The following is a 23,552-nucleotide window of genomic DNA, read 5'->3' as shown; positions in this document are numbered from 1 at the left end:
ATTCTTTTTGATGGAGTCAGATGATTCCTGTAGGACTTTCTAATTTTTTAAAATTTTTGAGTCTCTTTCTTCTCTCTGTTGTGCCTCAAGTTGCTTGTCTTCTGTTTCACTAATCCTACCTTCTATCTGGCCTGTTCTATTAGCTAAACTTGTTACCTCGTTTTTCAGCTCATGAATTGAGTTTTTCATCTCTGTTTGATTTGTTTTTATAGTTTCAATTTCCTTGGTAATATATTCTTTGTGTTCATTGAGTTGTTTTCTGAGCTCCCTAAATTGCCTTTCTGTGTTTTCTTGTATATCTCTGAGTATTTTTAGGATTTCTATTTTAAATTCTCTGTCATTTAGCTCCAAGGTTTCCAATATATTAAATTTTTTCTCCATAGATTTTTCCTCATCTATCTATGCTATCTCTCTGTCTTTTGTATCCATGATATTCGATTTCATTTTCCTTAATGGCATCTGAGTGTGGTTTTGTTGATAGTATTAATGAGAATTAATAAAGAATAAAAAGTTAAAAAAATAGAATAAAAAAATTATTATTCCCCCCCCTTTTTTTTCCTCTCCTCTCCTCTCCTCTTCCCTCCTTCTTGAGAAAATCTTGTGGTGAACTATGAATTATATTGTGCTAAATAGAACAAAAACTACCTATAATGGAGGGCCTGAGTTGGAGAAAAGTGATAAAGGGGCAAAAAAGGGGGTATGGACCCACAAAATGGAAAAAGGAAAAAATTTAGGTTAAGAATAAAATGATTTGCTTTTAGGGGATGGTTGACTAAGAGATATGATGAGAGGAATAAGAGGGAAACAGGAAAAAGGGGAAAAATTTAAAAAATTACTATTGTATTTAGTGGAGCAAGAACTAGGTAAAATGGAGAGCCAGGGTTGGGAGCACTGCTAGTGAGTTATAAAAGCGAAGTAAAAAAAACTCCAAAGCACCACAAAGAAAAATTTGAGTCCCAGATAAAATAATTTGTTCATGACTGAGGACTGAATGAGAGGAAAAGTAAAGGAGAAAAGAAGAAACTAATATAGAGGGAGAAAAACAAAGAAGAAAACACAAAAAGAAGAAAACAGTATAAAAGGAGAGAGAGAGAGAGAGTTAAGGGTTTTGGAGTGCAGCCCTCATAGAGAGAAAGGAAGAAGAAAGGAAAGAAAATGGGAGATGTAACACTTATGGGTAGTGTAGTTCAAGGAGAGGAGAGAGTAAGACCGGCAGAGAATTAAAATGACCAAATTGGAAGAGGAGGAAAATAATCAAGATAAGAAGATAAGAGAAACAAACGAACAAATATAATAAAATGGGATAGGTTATAAAGTCTGTGGATTATTCTTGATTTTGAGAGGTTATCATCTTACCTTTTCTTTTCTCTCCCTCTTCCTGGTCGGTGACTCTTTACCCCGGGTTCTGCCCCTGTGGCACGCTTAGGTAGAGGTTTGCAGTTGATAAATCTCTATGGCGATGTCATATATTGGGCTTCAGTCTCGTTGGCAGTCGAGGCTCATTAGCATTTGCAGGCTCTGCCAATGAGAGAGTCTGTGTTCCCGGAGCCTCTCTCCTAGTCTTTCCTTCCTGAATTAGTAGCCTGATGATCCAGCTATGGGGTTGCTGCTGCCTCTGCCTTCGTGTTTAGTGTGGAACTTCTGGAGGCTCCAAGGATAGATTTTTCTGTTTCTGGTTGAAGATCTTGTTGAATTTTTAGGGCTACTTATTGGTATCACTCCTTACGGTGCCATTTCTCTGACGTCACTCCCGGTGTTTATTTTCTTTAATATGTCAGCCAATAGAGAAACCCTTGTGTTTTGTCTTATTTAATCCCACTCTTTTTATCTGTTTGTTAAGGAAATTGGTGTTTGAATCGGAGGTCAGGGACTGTGAATTCCAACCTAACCTGGGGAATGTGGTTGAAGCCGGACTCCAGGAGGCTTTGGTTGTGTTCACACTGTAATCTGCTGTCTTCGGGGTTGACTTACCCAAGGGCAGCAGGTGTTCTCTGTCTACATACAGATTGTGTTTCTGGTTGGAGAAGGATGGGGTTTTCTTGTTTTTATTATGAAAATGTTCAAATGTATAGAAAATATAAAGAATAGTGTAATAAGTAGCTGTCTATCTAAATTCAGCAATTGGTAATATTTGCTATATTTGTCTCCTTTTTCTCTGAATCATTTCAAAGTAAATTACAGACATCTTGACACTTCTAAACATTTCAGCACACATCACCCAAAAAGAACACTTTCTTATGTAACATAATATCATTATGCTCCCTAAAAATATGAACAGCCAATTCAGTATTATCCAGTACCCAGCCTGTATGAAAGTTTCCACTATTGTCTTCAAAACGTCTTTATAGCTATTCTTTTTCAAACCAGGATTCAGTTAAGGATAGATTACTCATTACATTTGGTTGTGTCTCTTAAGGCTCTTAATTAATAACAACCCCTCCACTCTTGTTTAACATGTTTATTTTTTAGTTGTGGTAAAATACTCTAATACAGTCTTTCGTCTTAACCATTTTTAAATGTATAGTCAGTGGCATTAGTACATTCATGTTATTGTGCAACCATCACCACCATCCATCTCCAGAACTCTGTTCATCTTGCAAAACTGAAACTGGACAATCCTTCTTTTTGCTTTTTATGTTGGCCCAGAATAGCTCCATTTAGTTTCTCTATAATCATTTCACAAGCCTGTTATATGTTGGGTGCTCTGACTTGAGGTGACTCCTGCTTTGGGGGACCGTATAGTCTTTTGAAATAGGGACTTGCTAGCTGATGTGTTAAGCGGGATTCGTTTGCCTTACTTTCCATTTCCCTCCTGTTTTTTTTCAGCTGCTACGTAGGTTTTGGGACCTCTGGCAGTCTCGGGTTGAGCAGAGGAAGGAAAGCGAGCAGCTGCCCGTACTGCATGCTGCCCAGGACCATTACAGGTAGGGACTCCAGCCTTCTCCTTGGGCTCTCCAGGGACCTGTTGTGACCAACAAACTGTCCTCCAGGAGCGATCACTGACCCTTCCATCTTTACTGCAGCAGGTTCAGTAAGGCCCTGCTGTGAACCGTTGGTTCCTGAGCTTGTGTTTTCCTTTTGGCTGATCAGAGGAGAGGCAGAAGGAGGATGTTTGCACTGGTTCTTGACCCCCATGGTTGGGAATATATGCCTGCTAACTCACTGCCTAAGTCTTTCATGTGTTAGTGACATTCATGTCGTAAATTCATGCACTGATACTGTTAAAAAGAAGGCTCAGGCCAGGTGAATATTTGTGGTTTAGTCTTAAAGTGTGCAGAGAGTGTCCTCAATTTTTTAGGGTGAATCCTTCAGTTAAAATAAATATATGAATGTACCGCCTGTCCACAAGGAAAACTCAATGGATAGGAAAGATGATTGAGAGTTAAATAAAAGCTACCTGGGTCCCTCCCTCCAACTCCTTTGTCTTACTCTTTAGAAGTAACCACTGCTGCCTGGCCTGTGGTGGCGCAGTGAAGAAAAGCGTGGACCTGTAAGGCTGAGGTCGCTGGTTTGAAACCCCCAGTTTGCCCAGTCAAGGCACATATGGGAGTTGATGCTTCCTGCTCCTCCCCCTTCTCTTTCTCTCTCTCTCTCTCTCTCTCTCTCTCTCTCTGTTCTCTGAGAAATGAATAAAATCTTAAAAAAATTATTTTAAAAAACTGATAAAATAATCATAACCACTCTATACTTTTTTGCTGCCAGAAGTATTCAATATACCCCTGCTCTTAAAAAAGTCAGTTTAAGCCTGACCAGGCGGTGGTACAGGGGATACAGTGTCGGACTGGGACACAGAGGAACCAGGTTCAAAACCCTGAGGTCATCAGCTTGAGCACAGGCTTATCCTGCTAGAGCACAGGCTCACCAGCTTGAGCCCAGAGGTCGCTGGCTTGAAGCATAGGTCAGTGGCCTGAGCCCAAGGTTGCTGGCTCGAGCAAGGAGTCACTCCCTCTGCTGGAGCCCTCTGGTCAAGGCGCATATGAGAAAGCAGTCAATGAACAACTAAGGAGCCGCAACAAAGAATTGATGCTTCTCATCTCCCTTCCTGTCTGTCCCTAGTTTCTCTCTTCTGTCTCTGTCACCAAAAAAGTCAATTTAATCCACTTAATTTGCATAGTTCTAGGTCTAATTTTGGAGCATTTTTTATAAGTCAGTGAGAATCCAATGTTTCACTGACTCAGTTTGGAGTTACCAGGGCATGCCATTACTCTAAATCCTGGTTTACAAAACCGAATGCGGTCTCATTCTCAGAATCACTGCAGACAAGGGGCATGGTGGTCGTAAACAAGTCCCAGAGTTTGTCCATAAAACAAGAATGATATTTGGAGGATTTCATGCATATTACCTAGATTCCAGAGATGCTGTACTTGGTGCTCTAGTTTACAAGAAAGCTGTCAACATTTTGGGCAAGCCACAGTCCAGAATCAGGGTTGATGGATTTCATGCTAGGTGCCAGGTTCTTCCCTCTCTCCTGGAATGAAACCCATGGTGTGCCTTCAACACTGAAGATGTAGCTACACCTACACTTACCCACCTCAAAAACAAAACAAATATTTAAAAACCTGAAACCTGGAAGTGGGATGGACAGTACCTTGTGTTCTGTGTTTTATTGCAGAATAACATTGCTACGCAAGTGTATCAAGTGGTGGTTACAGCGTACTCAGAAGAGACGATACAAGCAGGTATGGAGTCCTTCATAGCAGACAGCTCTGCTGGCTTCCATTCTTGGACTCGTTTGCTTTGGAAAGATTCGTGGGAAAGGCTTATGCCAAGAGGTCTTGGTGTTCAGATTTGGAAGAGAGGGTGCTGTAAAGAATTCAAAGTTATTTCCGCCAGTTCCCTCTAGTAATGTCAGAAAGTCTGCCTAACTCTCATTCCTTCATCTGCTGTGAAAATGCAGGTGTTCTCTGAAAGTGATGAGCTCTTAACAGCTATGTACATCTTTACTCAGATTCATTTATTGTATTAGCTAGCTAGCCCGTCAACCAGTGGGACCTTCAGAAGATACTGGAAAAGGTGCGGAGCAGAAGTGCCGTATCTCGTGCTAAACAGTGTGAGACCCGGGTACCCACAGTGGGTGGGAGGAGGTGGGGGTCAGGGTCATGAATTAGTGAGGACAGAGTGAGACAGATGGGCTCAGTTCCTTTGAGGAAAGACTTGTTGAGCAGCTTGCTATGCCTCAAGACAGTGTGCTAAGCACTGAGGATACAGCTGTGTTACAAAGCAGACAAAGCTCCTGCTCTCACAGGGTGGCAAGTGTGATCTTGCAGGCCAGCTCCAATGATGGGTAGCTGTCTGGAGCACTGAGCCAAGAAGGATTTTGAGTCTCCGTTCAGGCTCAGGGGAATGTGATGATGTCTGCATGGGCAGTGCAGCGGGAGGTGGCGTTACACATGCCTCTTTGTGGCCATGCCGGGCAGTGCAATGGGGCAAGACACAGACCAAGCCCGTCCCTGTTATTTGTACTGGCCTCTCCATCCCCACCTCCATCCCCATCTGCTGCTAGCATCATGTGAATCTAAAGATTGAGGCTGATTCTCATAGTTTGGGGATAGATCCCAAACTTTCTAGTGAGGCATACAAACTTCTTTGAGAGCTGGTCCCCGTCTGTTTCTTTACCCTTTCCTGTTACCACACTCGCTGTCCCTCACAACTACACCCTGACCAAGTAAGCGGCCACTGGTTCCCTGAATATACTCTGTCCCCCTGCTTCTCACTGTCCCTGCATGTCTGTTCCTCGCTACCCTTTCAGCTCAGGTGTCACCTCTTCCACCCCACCCAGGTGTGTCATCATAAGAATATTCATTGTATTGTTTTTTTTCCTGGCCTCTCTCCCTGTCAGTTGTGTGGTCTTTGAGGGTACAGCCTGGCTCTTTCTTCTTAGCCTAGCACAGTGCTGGCATAGGGTAGGAGCTGACTGTTATTTGGGCAAATGAATGAGCAAACGAGTTTTTTTTAAAAAAAAAAAGTGAACTGCCGTTGATTGCTTCGGGTTTTTTTCAAGGTTTGACTCAGTTCTTGGAGTGTGGATAGTTAACCCAGGGCATGGCTTGTTTTGTTACCTTGCCTTCCATATCCTAGAAAATGCTTAGAATTGCTGCATTCTTTGATGTCCCTCAGGTTATGTGTTTGTTTCTGAAAGGATATTGGTCCCTTGATCTCTTAAGCTCATTTAATACAAACACAACAGAATGTAGAGAGACCTTTTAGGACAAGAATGTGAGGGCCGGCCTGACCTGTGGTGGCGCAGTGGATAAAGCGTCGACCTGGAAATGCTGAGGTCGCCAGTTCGAAACCCTGGGCTTGCCTGGTCAAGGCACATATGGGAGTTGATGCTTCCAGCTCCTCCCTCCTTCTCTCTCTCTGCCTCTCCTCTCTCTCTCTGTCTCTCCCTCTCCTCTCTAAAATGAATACATTAAAAAAAAAAAAAAGAATGTGAGGGCCGGAGTTGAAAGGTTGTGTTTATTCAAGGTGGAAAGGAAGCAGAGATCTCTTTTAGTTCCGTCCTGGCAAAGAGAGACTCGGGACCCAGCCCTGGTAGAAGATCAGGGGTCAGTGCTGTTATCTGTCACACTGCGCCAGCCTGGCCAACGTAGCAGGTCTCGAAAATTAGTAAGAGCCCCACTTAGTTTTGTTGTTGACCTTAAAAAATCTTCAGCTAACAATCTGACTTTGATCTTTTGGTTTAGATATCCAAGGAGCACATCAGTTCTATTTCAGGAACAGATAAAAATATTAATTTTGTGGGTTTTTTCTTTTTTTTTTTCTTTTTTTTTTTTTTTAATTTATTCATTTTAGAGAGGAGAGGGAGAGACAGAGAGAGAGAGAGGAGAGACAGAGATAGAGAATGGGGGGAGGAGCTGGAAGCATCAACTCCCATATGTGCCTTGACCAGGCAAGCCCAGGGTTTCGAACTGTCGATCTCAGCACTTCCAGGTCGATGCTTTATCCCACTGCGCCACCACAGGTCAGGCGGTTTTTTCTTTTTAAAACCTAATATATAAAGAGTGGTAAAATATTTGCTAATTGTTGAGCTGGATGATAAATTCATGGTGATTCATTTATACAGGGGTGGGCAAAAGTAGTTTACATTTGTCAGTATATAAAACACAGAGTATATTTTTGTATTATTTATTATTGTATTACTTTCTATATTAACAACAGTAAACTTATTTTAAACTCTATACTATTGCTTCTACTTTTGTTTACATTTGAAAATGCCCCTAATGAAAAGTAAAAAGAAAAGGATGTAGAGACATTATTGAAAATTTGGGAGTGTAGACAGACATAGGAAGGAAAAATTGTAAACACCCATAATCTTGCCTCTGATGGTGAGTAAACCTCATATCTTTTTTCCTTCGTGTAGGTAGGAATGTGTGCCCATATATTCACATACACACACACACCTATATGCATACTGTTGCCTATTGCTATGCAAAAAAATCACCCCAATTCTGTGGCTTAAAACAATAACCATTCTGTTATGCTTAAGGACTCTGTGGGTCAGAAATTGGAACAGAACATAGCAAGGATGTCTAGTCTCTGCTGCATGATTATTGGGGCCACAGCTGGGAAGATTCTCATGGCAAGGGGTTGGAATCATCTAGAAAATTCTTCACTCACATGTCTGGGTCATTGACTGGAATGACTTGAAGACAGGGCTCAACTGGGACTGTTAATCAAAGCGCCTACAACTAGCCTGTTCACAGCATGGCGGCCGCAGGGTACTGAGACTTTCTATGTTGCAGCTCAGGGCTCAAGAAGTAAATAAGATAGAAGCTGAATAGCCCTTTATGACCTAGATTTAGAAGTTACAGTGTCGCCTGACCAGGTGGTGGTGCAGTGGATAGAGCATCAGACTGGGATGTGGAGGACCCAGGTTCAAGACCCCAAGCTTGCCAGCTTGAGCGTGGGCTCATAGGGTTTGAGCAAGGCTCAGCAGCTTGAACTCAAGGTCGCTGGCTCGAGGTAATGTTTCTCATCTTCTTTCCTGTCTGTCTCTATCCGTCCTCTCTGACTCTCTCTGTCTCTGCCACACACACAAAAAAAAGTTACAGTGTCACTTTCACCATACTCTATTGGTCAAAGCAGTCACTGTTCCACCCAGATTCAGGAGGAGGGGACATAACTTCCCAGTGAAGGAAAGTCAAAGAATTTGCAGTCCTGTTTTAAAAACTAGCCCCACATGCAGTGGATAGAGCATCAACCTGGAATCCTGAGGTTGGTTTGAAACCCTGGGCTTACCAGGTCAAGGCACATGTGAGGAGCAGCTACTATGAGTTGATGCTTCCTGCTCCTCGCCCACTCCTCTCTCTCTTTCTCTCTCCAATCAATAAATAAAATAAAAACTAAATTAAAACAAAATAACAACAAAAAACTGCCACACGTATATATGTTTCTCCCTTGCCAAGGTTTTTTTTTTTTTTTTCATTTTAGAGAGGAGAAAGAGAGAGAGAGAGGGAGGGAGAGAGAGAGAGAGAGAGAGAGAGACGGGGGGGGGGGGGGGGGAGGAGCTGGAAGCATCAACTCCCATATGTGCCTTGACCAGGCAAGCCCAGGGTTTCGAACCGGCGACCTCAGTGTTTCCAGGTCGACACTTTATCCACTGCGCCACCACAGGTCAGGCCCTTGCCAAGATTTTTGATCATGGAGTTATATATATTCTTATGTCAGTTATCTGTCTTCCTACTGATATATCAGTGAAATAGTAGTAGCCTTTTATAATTACATACAAATTTAAAGAATCTACATGCAAATATACATTATAAACAAAATAAAAAGCTATATTACAGGCTGGTAATAATATTGATAACATGACAAAGGACTGATAAATTTCTTAAGGTTTGAAAAGCCCATATATATCACTGAGTTAAATGCTGACAGGGAAGTGGACAATGGGTATGACCACTTAGGCCACAGGAAAAATATTTAGATAAATATATATATATATATACACACACACATATATAATATATATGAAGAGATGCTTAACTCACCTTTAATTAAAGCAAACAGTTTTCCCTTATCATATTTCCCCTATCTGGTTAGCAGAGGTTAAAAATGATTTCATCTTTTATTAATTTTGTGTAGGAAGCAAACCTCCCTCAAGAGCGTGATTGAAAGGTCATTTTCTCTTTTAATGTAAAGTACAAATGAAGATCATTTGCTGTTTTACTTCAGCTGTTACAGGCCAGAGCAGACAGTCACTTCCAGCAGAGAGCCCTGCCCGCAGCCTTCCAGGCGTGGAGAAGACTCTGGCAATGGAACCAGCAAGAAAGTGTCCTTCATGCAAGAGCAGTGCGCTTTCACAGGTATGCAGCGGGGCCGGCGTTTGGAGTCTCATTCGGCCACTGACACAGCGGTGTGCTTTGCTTTTCAGCCTCCCCGCCTCTAGGCCCAGGTTCTTCCTGGTTTTCCACTAATGTGCCCTCATTGATTTCATCTAGCAGGAAGACAGTCAGTATTTTCCCCTAGGAAAACTTTTGTTCATCTTTATTGTAAATGCTTTCTAAACAGTCTGGGTCTTGCGCCCCTGGCCTCATTACAAGCCCTAGTGAGCTCCATTAAAGGTGCCCATTAGCTTTCCGGATCAGAGTGTGGTTGGACCTTGCAGTGCTTTAGCAGGAATTCTTGAGTGTGACTTCCCTGAAATGTTTGGTCCCTGTTCTGCTAGACCTGGCTTTTTGAAGTCTTAAAATTAGGACAGACAAGGAGCAGAGCTATATCTTTTTATCTGCTTCGGGGGAAAATTTGCCAATTAGCAAGTCCTTACAACATGTTGGTGGAATGTAATGAAATTGGCAGTTGCTAACTGGTGTCTGCCACTGTGGTAGGCATGGTATGATGGGAGAAAGGAAACCAATAGATAGACTCATTTGCCTATGACATCATCTTCATTAATAATTTCCTTCTCCCAGCAGTCCTGAGAGATCAGGTTCAAAATGATAAGTGACTCACCCATGTAACACAAACAGTAGTAATTAGCAGAGCCAGGGTTTAAATTCAGAGCTCTCGGATTCCAAAGTCCAAGGAGGAAAAGCATCCTTTTAATGACTTTATAGGAGATAAGACTTACGCAAAAAACAACTGAAGAAGAGTTTGAGAGAACAGATCCTTATGTCCTCGTTTATGTCAGCCACAAGTTCTAGAGCTCAGAGCCGGTGCTGAGGGTAGAGCCTGGGGAGACTTGGCTGTAAGCGGGAGGGCTGAGGTGGATGGCGGGAGTGGGCAGGATGAGGAGGATCAGATTGACGGGATTGCCTAACCCTATAGACAGGTAATAGACAGATGTTTGAGCAGGTGCATGCAGCTAGGAAAGTGACAGTTCTGGAGATTGCCCTGAGTGTGGTGTATATCAACTTAGGACAGAGACGAGAGGGAAGGACATGCATCAGGAGGAGTTCCAGTGACCTCGACTGAGGGGATGTTCATTCTGAGGGGATCAGCCAAAACTCCAGGGCTCCTCAGCACAAAGTCCAAGGTCATGTTTTTAGGGAGTGGTCATAGGGAATAGTGTCTGATGAAGGGATAGCACTTACCTTTGCCCTGTCTCCTGAAGGGAGTGGCTTTGCCTTTACCTAGTCTCTGTTTTGAGATCTGGTATAAGATTCATTCAAAAAATGCTTCATTACTTAAACACACACAGCCTTTTGTTTCCTTTACAAATGAAGTCATGATTGATTCTGTTGCTTTTTTGCATTTTGGCATCCTGCAGGGACCCAAAATTGAGGATACCTACAAAATTGCCTATAGGAGCCTCTAAAAGGGTTTTTGGTGGGGAGCATTCTTGGGTGAATTTACAGCTACCCTCCTAAGGCAATAGGGTGAAGGGTGAATTGGAGACAGGAGGCTTGAAGGATAGCAAAGGAGTGTATCTTGTTTTGGTTGAGTTGGATCTTTGCAGAAAAGTTAGTTTTTTAGATTCCTGTCCTCCTGTTTCAGAAGTTCAGGCCTTTGTTCCATTGCTTGCCAGTCTGTGACCCTGGCCTGTCTATCAGTACCTCAGATAAGTGAAATCATCCAATATTTGTCCTTTCTGCCTGACCAGGCGGTGACGCAGTGGATAGAGCTTCGGACTGGGATGCGGAGGACCCAGGTTCGAGACCCCGAGGTTGCCAACTTGAGCACAGGCTCATCTGGTTTGAGTAAAGCTCACCAGCTTGGACCCAAGGTCACTGGCTTGAGCAAGGGGTTACTCGGTCTGCTGAAGGCCCACGATCAGGGCATATATGAGAAAGCAATCAATAAACAACTAGGTGTCACAACGAAAAACTGATGATTGATGCTTCTCATCTCTCTCTGTTCCTGTCTGTCTCTCTCTCTCTCTGTTTCTGTAAAAACAAAAACAAAACAAAACAAAATATTTGTCCTTTCTTGTCTGACTTCTTTCACTTAGCATGATGTTTACAAAGTTTATGTTATAGATAACATGTATAAGAATTTCATTTCTTTTTGTGACTGAATAATATTCCACTGTATGGATACACCACAAGTTGTTTATCCATCCATGTGTTGATGGACACCTGGGTTGTTTCTACCTTTGAGCTGTTGTGGATAATGCTGTTGAAACATTGGTATACACGCATCTGTTTGAGACTGCTTGTAATTGTTTGGGGTAATACCGAGGAGTGGAGTTACTGGGTCATAGGGTAATGCTATGTTTAACTTTTTGAGGAACCCCCAAACCATATTTTGTAGTTTTTATTTTTCTGCTGAGATTTCCTCTTGGGTAACTAATTTTGTTTATCTTTTTACTTATATACTCAAACTTATTTATTAGAGCTGTTTCTAGGTGTTTGCTGATTCCATCATTTAGGTTTGTGTTGACAGCTGGCTTTTCTTTAAAGGGTGTTGCATTTTGTTCTGGCAGGTGATGGTTCCTGTGGGTCCTGTCAAGTCTGGTTTTATTCTTTCTTGTGTGGGTTGTTTTTTATTGTGTCTTCAGTGTTAGGGAGTGGCTGCTACTCCTGAGGCTTCTCAGTGAGGTCTTTCCACGATGAATGGGCTGGGACTTCGTCTCCCAACCCTGTCCAACCTCTGGTGTCTCTGCTTAGCTCCTAGGCCTACTGCTGCTGCCTGTGCAGCCTCAGCTGAGGACCTGGGGCTGCTCATAGAGAATTCTGAGTATTTCCCTGGGGCATTGTACAGGGTGTCTGGGAGTGTGCCTGTAGGTGAGGGGTGGGCCTCCCTAGGCCACAGCCACTCAGGCACTGTGGCAACCTTGAGGTGTAGATGGGTGGGGTGAAGTCTCCACATGCCCAGGCTTAGGAGGACCACACCGAGTCCACACAGTTCTTCCCCTGGAGCCTTGAACTCGAGCCTTCTGCTTCGGCTCAGTAAGACTGTCAGGCTCTGCTTTGATGCCCTCCTCCTTCCCTCGCTGTCCATAGAGTGCCCCAGACAAAAAGCCTGGGCAGCCAAGGGGCTCACCTAGCCTGTTTCCCACTTGCAAGAGTCACAGTCTGCATTGCTTATTGTCCAGGGTCTGAAAACATTTGCCTCGTATATATTGCCCCATGGCTTTGCCAGTGCAACTGCATGGTTCCCGGTGGCTATTGACCAGTTGTGCCAGCACTGCTTCAGCAGGCTTTGACACCGTATTCTGAGCAGGTGGGCTGAGCAGAGGTGACAGCAGTGGTTCCCAAACCTGTCTCCCTGCCTACCTTACTTGAAGCACTTGTTTTAAATACCACTTCCTGGGGTGGCCTCAGACCTGCTCAGTCAGCCTTGGGGGCCGGGGATCTGTTTTTAACTACTTCCCCCAAGGATCTGTGTCCTGGCTGGTCAGCATGGACTGGAACAGCCTTCACTTAAAATTGTTGAGCATTGTTGGTAATTCTACATGGAGTTAAGAACCAGAGTCTCAGTCTGAGTCTTTCCATACTGTGTGAGTGCTTGTCTGACCCCAGAAATACTTGCACAATATTGGGTTGTTTATGAATTTCTTTGGCTATTGTTTTCTGCTTTCCTTTTTCCCCCTTTTCATTCTCCCTTTCTAAGCTTATTTGCCTTTTAATAGCTCCGCATAAGAGGAAAAATCCATTTGGAACTTTTTATTCTTTTTTTTTTTTTAAATAGGGAGACAATAGAGAAGCAAGTATTTGCTATTTGGTGGCGGAAGATGTTTCGGCATCAAGAAAACCGCTTGGCAGAGAGACTAGTAAGTGGCTTTCTCTGAGAGGGACTTGGTATGGGCGGGACTGGTTTCCAGCCTTTGCTCGCTGCCCCCTCTCCTCAGGACAGCACCTGGAACCCTGGCCCCTGCTGAAGGACGTCCTGCAGGTGATCAGGACACACAAGGCAGGGCCAGGGTCTCAGGCATCTGTGTTCTTCTGGGCCAGGGCAGCTAGCTCTTGAATGTCCATATCTTTTGCCATGGTCATTATTTGTGACTTCTAGATTCTTCCTGGCTTTTGTGCCTGCTCCTGCCTGACTCATTCTGTTGTCTCCCTGTCATCCTGCCGCAGGCCATCCTCCATGCAGAGCGCCAGCTTCTGCAAAGGTCCTGGTCCATGTGGCAGCAGCAGGCGGCAGCCCATTGCTGGGAGCGGCAGTGGCAAGCAGTGGCCTGTGCCCACCACCGCCAGTGGAGGCTCCAGAAGGCTTTCTCCACTTGGAGGGAAAGAGCCCGACAGCTTAGATCAGAGTGAGTGGACACTTCTGCCTCAGAGGCTTTTCCTATCTCAGACCAGCTTTGATCATAGTAGCGGCTTTGTCAAGTCCGAGTGTGGAGCCACAGGGTCCTGGTTTTAAATTCCAGAAATTCAATCTGAAACAGTCTCTAAGCAAAACCAGGGCTGTAGTGAGAGGATCCTGGAACTCTGCTGGGGACAGATGTGCCTATGGACCTGAGGTCCTGCCCATGAGCTACATCCTGCTTACTGGTTGGGCCCATTCAAAGTGACTGTGGCCAAGGAATAAACTAATGGACTATTTTGTGGATAATTGAATCCCCCCCCCCCCCCAAGGAGCAGCAGCTGTGGCCAGGGGGCAAGATGTGGCAGGGTTTTTTTTGTGTTTTTTTTATTATTATTATTATTTTTGTACTTTTCCAAAGCCAGAAACGAGGAAGCAGACAGACTCCCACATGTGCCCAACTGGGATCCACCCGGCACGTCCACCAGGGGGCGATGCTCTGCCCATCCGGGGGTTTCTCTATTGAGACCAGAGCCATTCTAGCGCCTGAGGCAGAGGCCACAGAGCCATCCTCAGCGCCCGGCAAACTTTGCTCCAATGGAGCCTTGGCTGCGGGAGGGGAAGAGAGAGACAGAGAGGAAGGAGAGGGGGAGGGGTGGAGAAGCAGATGGGCGCCTCTCCTGTGTGCCCTGGCCGGGAATCGAACCTGGGACTCCTGCACGCCAGGCTGACGCTCTACCACTGAGCCAACCAGCCAGGGTAGATGTGGCAGTTTTTACCACGCCACGTGGTCAACCCTGGCCACATTGCACCTCTGGTACAGGCACTGGCACATAAATAGGCTTCATAATACTTGAAGCCCTGTGAGCTGGTCTGCAAAAACTTGGTTATATGTATACTTCCTGGGTGCAGAGCCCAAATTTGGCGGCTCTTCAGTGGATCTTGACTTGCCCCCAAATTTAGGGACCAGTAGGTGGAGCCAGGAACCGTGAAGGGTCAGCACTGAGAGGGCCCTGGGTCTGGGCTGCAGCACTGAGCCCTGACTCTCCCCACAGGAAGATGGGCAGGGTGCTGGCTGCAGAGTTCCACACAGCACAGCTCCTCCACTGGGCCTGGAACAGGTGGAGGGAGGTAAGGCTTTGGCACGGGTGCCACCCATGTTATGCTCGTGGACAGGTGGAGCTGTGTCAGTGTGACTCAGCAGCCATATGGGCTCCTCCTCAGTCCCTCTGAAACCACCTGTCTCTGAGCGTAGGGAAGAGACTGGGCAGCAGAGGAAGAATGTTAACCTGATTTTATGAGATCATTGACTCAAAATTCTTTGGTGATTTTTTTGTTTGTTTGTTTTGTTTTGTTTTTTTTTTTGTATTTTTCTGAAGCTGGAAACGGGGAGAGACAGTCAGACAGACTCCCGCATGCGCCCGACTGGGATCCACCCGGCACGCCCACCAGGGGGCAATGCTTTGCCCCTCTGGGGTGTCGCTCTGTTGCGACCAGAGCCACTCTAGCGCCTGGGGCAGAGGCCACGGAGCCATCCCCAGCGCCCGGGCCATCTTTTGCTCCAATGGAGCCTCAGCTGCAGGAGGGGAAGAGATAGACAGAGAGGAAGGAGAGGGGGAGGGGTGGAGAAGGGATGGGCGCTTCTCCTGTGTACCCTGGCCGGGAATCGAACCCGGGACTTCTGCACGCCAGGCCGACGCTCTACCACTGAGCCAACCGGCCAGGGCCTTCCTTGTTCTTTTACATGCGAGGCTGTTTTTATCTGAATTCACTGAGTCTGAAATCCCTGGTCTAACTGTTGATAGGCATCCTGCTCTGGGCAAAAATGCTTACACAAACATTGCTGGAGCATCTGCCCTAAGTCAGGCCCTGGCCCACAAACCCCTGAAGGTACCTACTCATAGATGAGGAAGCTCGGGCTCCCCGGTTTTGTATCTTACCTGGGCTCACCCAGCCTGCATGTAAAATGGAGGCAGAGCTGAGCCTCCTCTGCCCCTCCGTGGCCGGCTTTCTCTTGCCCGCAGTGCCTGGCCCTGCGGGGTGCTGAGCAACAGAAGCTGATGCGAGCAGACCTACATCGCCAGCACAGCTTGCTACACAGGGCGCTGCAGACCTGGGAGGTAGGAGCTGCTGCTTTCCTCCACGGCTCCTTGCTTTTGGGGGATGGGAATCCTGGGGACTTTGTTTTCCTTCCTGGTTCTTCCTGCCCCTCTCAGAACAGTAACTCCACCAGCCTCAAACAGAGCAAGCACCCTGGACAGGGGATCTTACTCCCCAGGGCTAAGTTCTTCTGTCCTTGCTCAGCAAATGCAAACAAGAAAAGTAAAAAGTGCTGTCTGAGGGCACCAGCCTTCCCATCAATGTGGCCCCTGGGTCAGGGAGTCCAGTGGTTTGACTTATTAGGTGAGGGCTTAATGAGACACCCTGCTGTCGAGGCGGTCTCCTAGCCTGGGGCCTGAGCCTTTCGGCCTCTCCCTGCCCTCTGCTGGTGTACTGGGCATCGAGGTCCCTGCTGAGAGCCTCTGAGGCACGGGGATAGGGAGAGCTGGGGCCCAGGGGCGGCCTCCAGTCCTGGTCTCCTACAGACTTACCAGAGCCAGGTGCGGAGCATCCTGCAGGAGGTGGCGGCCAGGGAGAGCCAGCACAGAAGGCAGCTGCTGCGGTGAGTCTCCTGGCATCTCTGGGCCCAGCCCAGGGGTCAGGGAATGGACTCCAGACCCAGTCAGGTTGGGGAGTTTTGTCCAGGGCCAGGCATAGGACAGGCCTGGCCACCTCATGCTGCTCATAGCATAGCTTTGGCTTTTCCACAGCAAGCACTCCATTCATTGGTTCACCTCTTACGAGCCCATGCTGTGTGCAGAGCGGAGCCTCTGGGAAGCAGCCCTCTCCTGGATGTCTGTGGCCTCCCGCTTGTATTGCTCCTCTGCGCCCTTTCCTCCCCATTTTAGACCTGAAAGATTTAGCCTCTCGAGGCACTGGTTTAGCACCTTGATGAACTAGAAACTCCCTTTGCCTCTCAGTCAGTTGTCTCCCGTGTGGCTCTCCAGACCTTCCCTGACTCGCCAGAGTCATCTGTCCACCTCTAGGACCTTCTACATCTGTGACACCTTTGGAGGTTGCCTACACTGCCTCAGCTCCAGCTCCCTCTTGAGGCTCCTGAGCTCCAAACTCGCTCCTCCCTGCAGGCCTCCCTCATTCCACTCTTTCCTTCCTCTCTTTCTTTCCTCTGTGTTCAGCATACACTGTTCGGATTTTAAACACCACTGCCCCTCTGTCAGAGTTTTGTAATATGTTCATTCAGCCCCTCAAACAGCACTCATAGAAAGAAGGCATCCCCAAACTGACTCCACACTAGGCAAAGGCGCTGGGCTTCTGCTGCCCTTCCTGCAGCTCCTGTCTCTGTAGCTCCCTCATCACAGCGTGAGTCACCGGCCTGTCATTGCCTGGTTACGGCTCTGTGTTCCCCCCAGCATGTAATGTGTGAGGATGTGGTGTTTGATCTTGGTCACCCTGTCCCCACTGCTTCCCCAGTGCCTGGCACAGGGCAGGTGCTCAGCAACCTTGTGTCGTGTGTCCACATCAGTGTAAACATGCTGTCAGTGACACAGATGCTCTTAGGCAGAGGGCGTTCTTGGCTCAGCAGTGGGATGAGGAACCAGGAATGATTCACAGAAACCTCGCCCTGTCTCCCCACACTGGTCTTGCCCTATCCTGGCCTATGCACCTGCAGGGATGTGTTACATCGCTGGAGAGAGAACACTGTTGCCCGTATGGATGAAGCAAAGAAAACCTCTCAAGCACGTGCTCACTACAGAAGGACCCTGTGCCTGAAGGTGAGGCATGAGGAGGCCAGCTGGTCCCTCAGGAGGGTTTGAGTCCGTGTTCCTACAAGGTGGTGGCATGGCAGGTGGTGCCAGGGATTTGAACTGAACAAGGGAACCAAAAAAAGCAGTTGCTTTCCTCCCTGCCATGGGAGCAGTTTTATTTACTGAATTATGAACCAATATTCACTAAAACAGAACACAGCTCGCAGTGAGTGAACTGGTTTGTATTAGAACCAGTATTTTCCACACATGTGGGCTTTTCCACCGGGACAAACCATCTAAAGTCACCACGCCTCCAGCTCTGCACCTCTCAGGAGAGGATGCTCACGCCTCCACATCAGCCGTGCAGGTTTTGTGGCCACAGAACTTTCTGGAAAAACATGGAGCATCCCAGTAATGTGGGGCCACTGGTCATCGTCAGTGGGAAGTGGCCCCAAAATGCCATGGTGGGGTCTAGTCTCATGCACTGGAGGAGGGGGGCCAGATATGACTGTGGGAAGAAGACCTGTTACAAGACAGAGGGGACTCAAAACGGGTGAAATGACAGGTGGTTCTTGGGCTCAGGTGCCTTAAAAGAAAGTAGCCTTTGGGGAGCCCTGCTTCTAGGCTGGGTAGGAGCTGCGTCCACAGACAGGGAACGATTGCATGTGGCCAAGGCCCAGTCTGTTCTTAGGAAGGCCCCGAGGCCAGCGTGTGGTTCCCCTTCCCCGGAAGGAGAGTCAGGACTCTGTTTGGCTGCAGGGCTTGAAGGGAGGCCTTTTTGGGGTGAATGAAGTTTGTGGTAGTTTGGGGAGCAGGCACCAGGTATCCCTGGCTGCCTGACTTCTTTGTAAAGTGCTCAGTTACTATGATGTCATGTCTCACATGAGAGCATACACACAGTGTACAGTTTCTGTTCAGCAAGTATAATAGAATGAAAGCTCAGTCATGTCTTTAAGGCATGGTGTGATGTTGACCTCCAGGTAGAGAAATCCCATCACCTGAGGGACTGGGCTTCTTGTGTAGGGACGAGGGACTCTGCCTGCCGCCTGTGGTCTGTGTGGATGGCACATGGCTCCTGGAATAGGTGTCAGCGCCATGTGTCCACTGCTTGGCTTCTTTCCACAAGTTGTTGCCCGCAGAGCTGGGGTGTCCCCAGGAAGTCAGGATGCGCTGTGATCACCTCTTTGTTCTCCATCGGTCCTTTAGGTCTTGGACCAGTGGCAGGAGGTCGCGTCAGTGCAGATATACTACCGACAGCAGGAGGACTGTGCTGTCAGGGAGGCCCAGAAGGTTCTGGACAGGGGTAAGTGGGACCCAGGACCATGAAGGACCCAGAACTGTTGCACTATACCATTTGCTTCCCTTTAGTCTTTGTTTCCTTTTCATGTGTATTAGTTTAAGCCTCCACAGACTGGGAGGTTTAAAACAATAGAAAATTGTTCTCTCAGAGTTCTGGAGGCCAAGTCCAGAGTCAGGTTGTTGGGGGGTCCATGCTCTTTCCGAAGGCTTAGGGAGGATCCTTCCTTGCCTCTTCCAGCTCCTGGGGGCTCCCAGCAGTCCTTGCTGTTCCTTGGCTTCTAGACACTCTAGCCTTCACCTTTGTCATCATGTGGCTGTCTCCCCTGTGTGTTCATGTTCTTCTTAGAAGTCAAGTCACACTGTAGAAAGGACCCACCCCATTCCAGTATGATGTTAGTTATTATTACACTGCACTGACCCTCTTACCAAATAACATCAGTTCTGAGGTACCAGGGTGGACGTGAATTTGGGAGGCCTGCCTATTTAGTACATCACAGCATTCTCTTCCCAGCTGATTACCAATTGGTTTATGTTAACATGAGAAGCCAAGGCTTGAGATCTACAGAGAAATAAGGGAATGAAGCTGGAATCAAAGAGTTTGAGGGATTGGGGGGATGGTTTTGATGGGAAGTCCTTCCAGTGGCTGCTGCTTGTCCGTTCAGCCCATCATGAGAGGATCCGGCTTCCCTGTGTACTGGGCCCGTGTGTGTTTAGGGATCAAGGACTTGCTTAATCGGCTCAGGTAGCTCCACTGCCTGCTAAGCAGACAGCCTGAGAAAGACAGTCCAGATGAGAGCCTCTGCTCGTGACACGCATGGAAACAGTGGCCCTACAGCGGGAATCCGACACTGAGGGGACAGCTTATAGTTAGAATAAATGAGAATACAAATGGAAATGGTTTAAATCAAACCATAGAGAAAACAGGTCAAGTTGTCATGCTGGCTTGTTGGAGTTAGCTCCAAGAAAGGAATTCAGCTTTGGTTTGGCTGACTGGTGTTGCTGTTGATGAACACACATCCTGCTTTTTTCTGGACACAACCCTGGGGTTAAACGTACTTCTGTGTGTCCTCAAGCTGTTCTTCACCCCACAAACCAGCGCTATTTCTAGTTTACTCCCAAGAGAAGCCAGGAGGGGGGCTTAGTCCAGCCCTGGTCTCTGTTTGGACAGGGCTCTGGCACCTGGTGCTGCAAAGGCCCTGGCAGTTTGGGTCAGGTGCCCACCCCTGGCCTGGGTGGCCACTTTGGGGAATAAGCACGGAACTCTGGGGAGCAAAATTGCCCGGTCCACTGATGATGGTACAGGGACTTGGGAGACCAGCGACAAGAGACTGCTGTCACCACTTAGTAGGTGTGCACTCAGTACCTGTGGGACCATTTCCTGGCTTAATTAAGGCAGGCCTTTGCGTCCTAGGCACACCTTGGTAGTCCAAGGCTGGGGTGGCGCTAGAAGAGGAGGAACTGGGAGCACAGTGTCATTGCTTAAGCAGTGCTTAAGTGCAAGCAGGAGTCAGATGCTGGCTGTGTGACCTGGGGCAAGTCCTCTCTGAGCCTCAGCTTCTCCATCTGTAAAATGGGGATACCAGTCTGTTGGAGTTGTCATGACGGTCCAGTGAGACTAATATCTATGAGCTCACAGTAGGGCTCAGAAGTGTCAGCATTTAGCACTAACGCTTGGCCTCCAAACTTGTGAATACCGCCCTCCCTTCCCCTCTGGCAGGTGCTGGAAGGCAAGGCGTCTTGGCATCAGTGCCCTGGTATCAACATTCTTCTGTTGTCTGAAAGGAACATCTCTCAGGGCCTAAGAAAAAGAAAAAAAAAATCCAAAGTAAAACAAATCAGCAGAAGAAAGTGCTTCCTTAGGAGAGAATCTGGTGACACAAACAAAGCACAGGATGTGGCCCTGCCCGGCTCGGCTGCCCAGACTTCTCTGAGCCTTGGTTTTCACTCTCGCAAAACAGGGCTGCCACTTCTCACTCTGTCAGGCCGAGGGGTCTTTGGGGTCACCCTGAGTGGGCCCTGGCACACCTGCTGTCACTGTGGCTCTGGTGTGCCCTTAAGGTCACAACAGCAAACAGCAGGTCTGGTTTTGGTACCCAGGTGTTCACAGTTGCTAAAAGTGGCCAGAGCTGTCCTCGGAAAGGTCCACATATGGTGATCCACCGAGTGTGGGCTGACACCCCAGCTCTGTCCATTCTCTACTCTCTAAACTTAGCCCTAGCCCGTGACATGGTCATTCACACAGATCCTACACAAGAACAAATTGGTTGGCTCTGCTGTAGGTCGTCTCAGGACGTGGTTTCGGCGCTGGCGGTACTGCGGCCGGAGGGCAGCCCAGCAGAGAGCCCAGCTGGAGAGGGCGGCACAGCATTACCGTCGGCAGCTGCTGCTGCGGGGCCTGGCCCGGTGGATGGGGCACCATCTGAGCTGCGTCAGGAAGCGGGTGAGGCAGGCGCAGCTCCCCTAGTGCCCTTGTACAGCACAGCTGCCCTGGCCAGGGAGGAAGAGGTCCTTCCTGCAGAACTCAACGCAGCCCGCTCCGTGCTGGGTGGTCTGGGTCCTGTGGGCACAAGGCTGCAGGAGCCTTTCTGGGATGGCTGGGGGCAGGGGTGCCAGCCTTGGACCTGGTCTCCCAGCTGGAAGAGGGTTTAGCAAGAAACCTAGTTCACTCTGAATCAAGCTTGTCGGAGCTGGGGGACCTGCTTGATGCAGGAGGTCCCTGGCTTCACGCTGGATACCTGGTGACAGGAGGACCATTCACTTGGGCGGGAGCCTCTCACCCAGCAGTGGGGCACCAGGTGACACCCACAGGCAGCTCCCCATGCGCCCTCTCTCCCCAGCACCTGCAGAGGCAGGGCGCCTGCCTCCTGGCCCAGACACTCAGCCGGTCCTGCTTCCGCCAGTGGAGACAACAGGTGGGAGCTGTTGAGAAGCCCCTTCCCCCAGGGTTTGTCCCCTACCTCCCAACGTTTCTGGGCATTGCTGCCTTCCTTCCACCTGTGACTGTTTTAAGACCAAGTCACCTCAGGGCCCTGTTTCTGTGTCACATTAAAAACACCAGGGTAGGCCCTGGCCGGTTGGCTCAGCAGTAGAGCGTCGGCCTGGCGTGCGGGGGACCCGGGTTCGATTCCCGGCCAGGGCACATAGGAGAAGCGCCCATTTGCTTCTCCACCCCCCCCTTCCTCTCTGTCTCTCTCTTCCCCTCCTGCAGCCAAGGCTCCATTGCAAAGATGGCCCGGGCGCTGGGGATGGCTCCTTGGCCTCTGCCCCAGGCGCTAGAGTGGCTCTGGTCCCGGCAGAGCGACGCCCCAGAGGGGCAGAGCATCGCCCCCTGGTGGGCAGAGCTTCGCCCCTGGTGGGCGTGCAGGGTGGATCCCGGTTGGGCGCATGCGGGAGTCTGTCTGACTGTCTCTCCCCATTTCCAGCTTCAAAAAAGAAGCAAAAAAAAAAAAAAAACCCCAAAAAAACAAAAACAAAACACCAGGGTAGTATCCAAAAATTAGTATGAGATGCACTGTCAGTCTTTGCCGAGGGCTTGATAAAGTGCTGGTGGGACAGCATCCTGCTCAGCAAGGCTTCGTGTGTCCCTCTTGGTTCCTGGGTTGGATATGGAGATGTCCCCCGCTTTTCTCCTGCCAGCCCAGCAGGCTGCCCCCATGTGTTTCCTCCCCAAAGGGAGCTCTTTGCCTTTGTTCTTTCCAGGGGATCATCCCGATCCACTCCCTTGGGACTTGGCAGAGGGGTGTCAGGGTGACAGGGCTGTGTGGTCAGGGTGGCCTCCCTGCAGGTGTTGTTGCAGTGATCTTTTCTTTCTGCCTGTAGCTGGTGAGCAGGAGGCGGGAGCATCAGGGCACAGCGCGGGCCCTGTGGTTCTGGGCCCTCTCGCTACAGGCCAAGGTAACAGGGCTCTGCACCCTGCTGCCCCTGCCCCTCCCAGGAGAGGACTGTGCCTGGAGGGCAGGTGGGCTGTGGGCACAGCCCCTGGGGGAGTCTAAGCAGGGAGAGCTGGGCTTCACCTCCTCTTCCCCCTCCCCTCTTCCCCCTGGAGGTATGGGCCGCCTGGCTGGGCTTTGTGCTGGAGAGGAGGAGGAAGAAGGCACGGCTGGAGCAGGCGGTGCAGGCCCACCACCAGCAGCTTCTCCAGGAGGGCATCACCCGCCTCCTGCGGTTCGCAGCGGGCATGAAGGCCCTCCGGCAGCAGCTGCATGCCCAGCAGCAGGTGCAGGTAGCGCCCAGGGTCCCTCCTGCCCTTCTTGTGGGGAGCGGGCAAGACACAGCATGATCTGATAGAGGCTGTTGCAGGCGGCCCACAGTCTGCACCAGGTTGTCCGTCGCTGTGCTATCCTCTGGAAACACAAGGTTCTGGGCCCAGGCAGGGAGCCTCGGCCCCCCACATCCACCATGCCTAGCAGGAGAGTGACATTCAGGGGTCCCCTTCCTGACCACGTTGCTGCTGGCGCTGGAGATGCCGCCCTGGAGACCAAGAGGCCACCAGCTCCTCGTGGGCCACAGGGAGCTCTGGGCAGCTTGGCTCTGGATGCTAGGGACCCCCAATTCCTGGAGCTGTGAGTAGCCATACCTCACCTCTTCCTCTTCACTCCCACCTGGGGCAAAACTTGGACTGGACCAGAGGGAGGACTGGGCCTTGATGGTCACGGCTGAGCCGCTGGGATCCCACTCACCATCAGGACTATCCCCCCATTTGGGTGCAGACTGTCCTTCCTGAGCTGAGAGAGAGAACACAGCACGAGGAGTAGCTGTGGGGCAGCCTCGCCCTCCTGCCCCAGACCTGCCAGCATCCTGCTTTCCCCCTTCCAG

At 48.8% G+C, this 23,552-nt stretch overlaps 1 protein-coding gene across 15 annotated transcripts in view; it reads left to right on the top strand.

The window, feature by feature from the left end:
* SFI1 (SFI1 centrin binding protein) overlaps positions 1–23,552 on the top strand; it is a 104,899-nt gene that overhangs the window by 78,114 nt on the left and 3,233 nt on the right. For 14 of the 15 annotated variants that reach the window (XM_066260081.1, XM_066260080.1, XM_066260093.1 and 11 more), the window contains 15 exons: positions 2,827–2,924; positions 4,613–4,679; positions 9,178–9,308; positions 13,075–13,156; positions 13,464–13,642; positions 14,688–14,763; positions 15,657–15,752; positions 16,218–16,294; positions 17,363–17,465; positions 18,645–18,741; positions 21,017–21,177; positions 21,575–21,649; positions 22,557–22,631; positions 22,783–22,959; positions 23,037–23,299. In XM_066260081.1, the coding sequence (XP_066116178.1) occupies positions 2,827–2,924; positions 4,613–4,679; positions 9,178–9,308; positions 13,075–13,156; positions 13,464–13,642; positions 14,688–14,763; positions 15,657–15,752; positions 16,218–16,294; positions 17,363–17,465; positions 18,645–18,741; positions 21,017–21,177; positions 21,575–21,649; positions 22,557–22,631; positions 22,783–22,959; positions 23,037–23,299 (1,757 nt within the window). The remainder of the gene's footprint in view (positions 1–2,826; positions 2,925–4,612; positions 4,680–9,177; positions 9,309–13,074; positions 13,157–13,463; positions 13,643–14,687; positions 14,764–15,656; positions 15,753–16,217; positions 16,295–17,362; positions 17,466–18,644; positions 18,742–21,016; positions 21,178–21,574; positions 21,650–22,556; positions 22,632–22,782; positions 22,960–23,036; positions 23,300–23,552) is intronic. The other variant, XM_066260085.1, reaches the window with a different exon arrangement.

Source organism: Saccopteryx bilineata, chromosome 2 (assembly GCF_036850765.1).
Source record: "Saccopteryx bilineata isolate mSacBil1 chromosome 2, mSacBil1_pri_phased_curated, whole genome shotgun sequence".
In the NCBI taxonomy this organism is placed as follows: domain Eukaryota; kingdom Metazoa; phylum Chordata; class Mammalia; order Chiroptera; family Emballonuridae; genus Saccopteryx; species Saccopteryx bilineata.
Note: the sequence above shows the minus strand (reverse complement) of the source record. Positions and strands in the feature narration are given on the sequence as shown.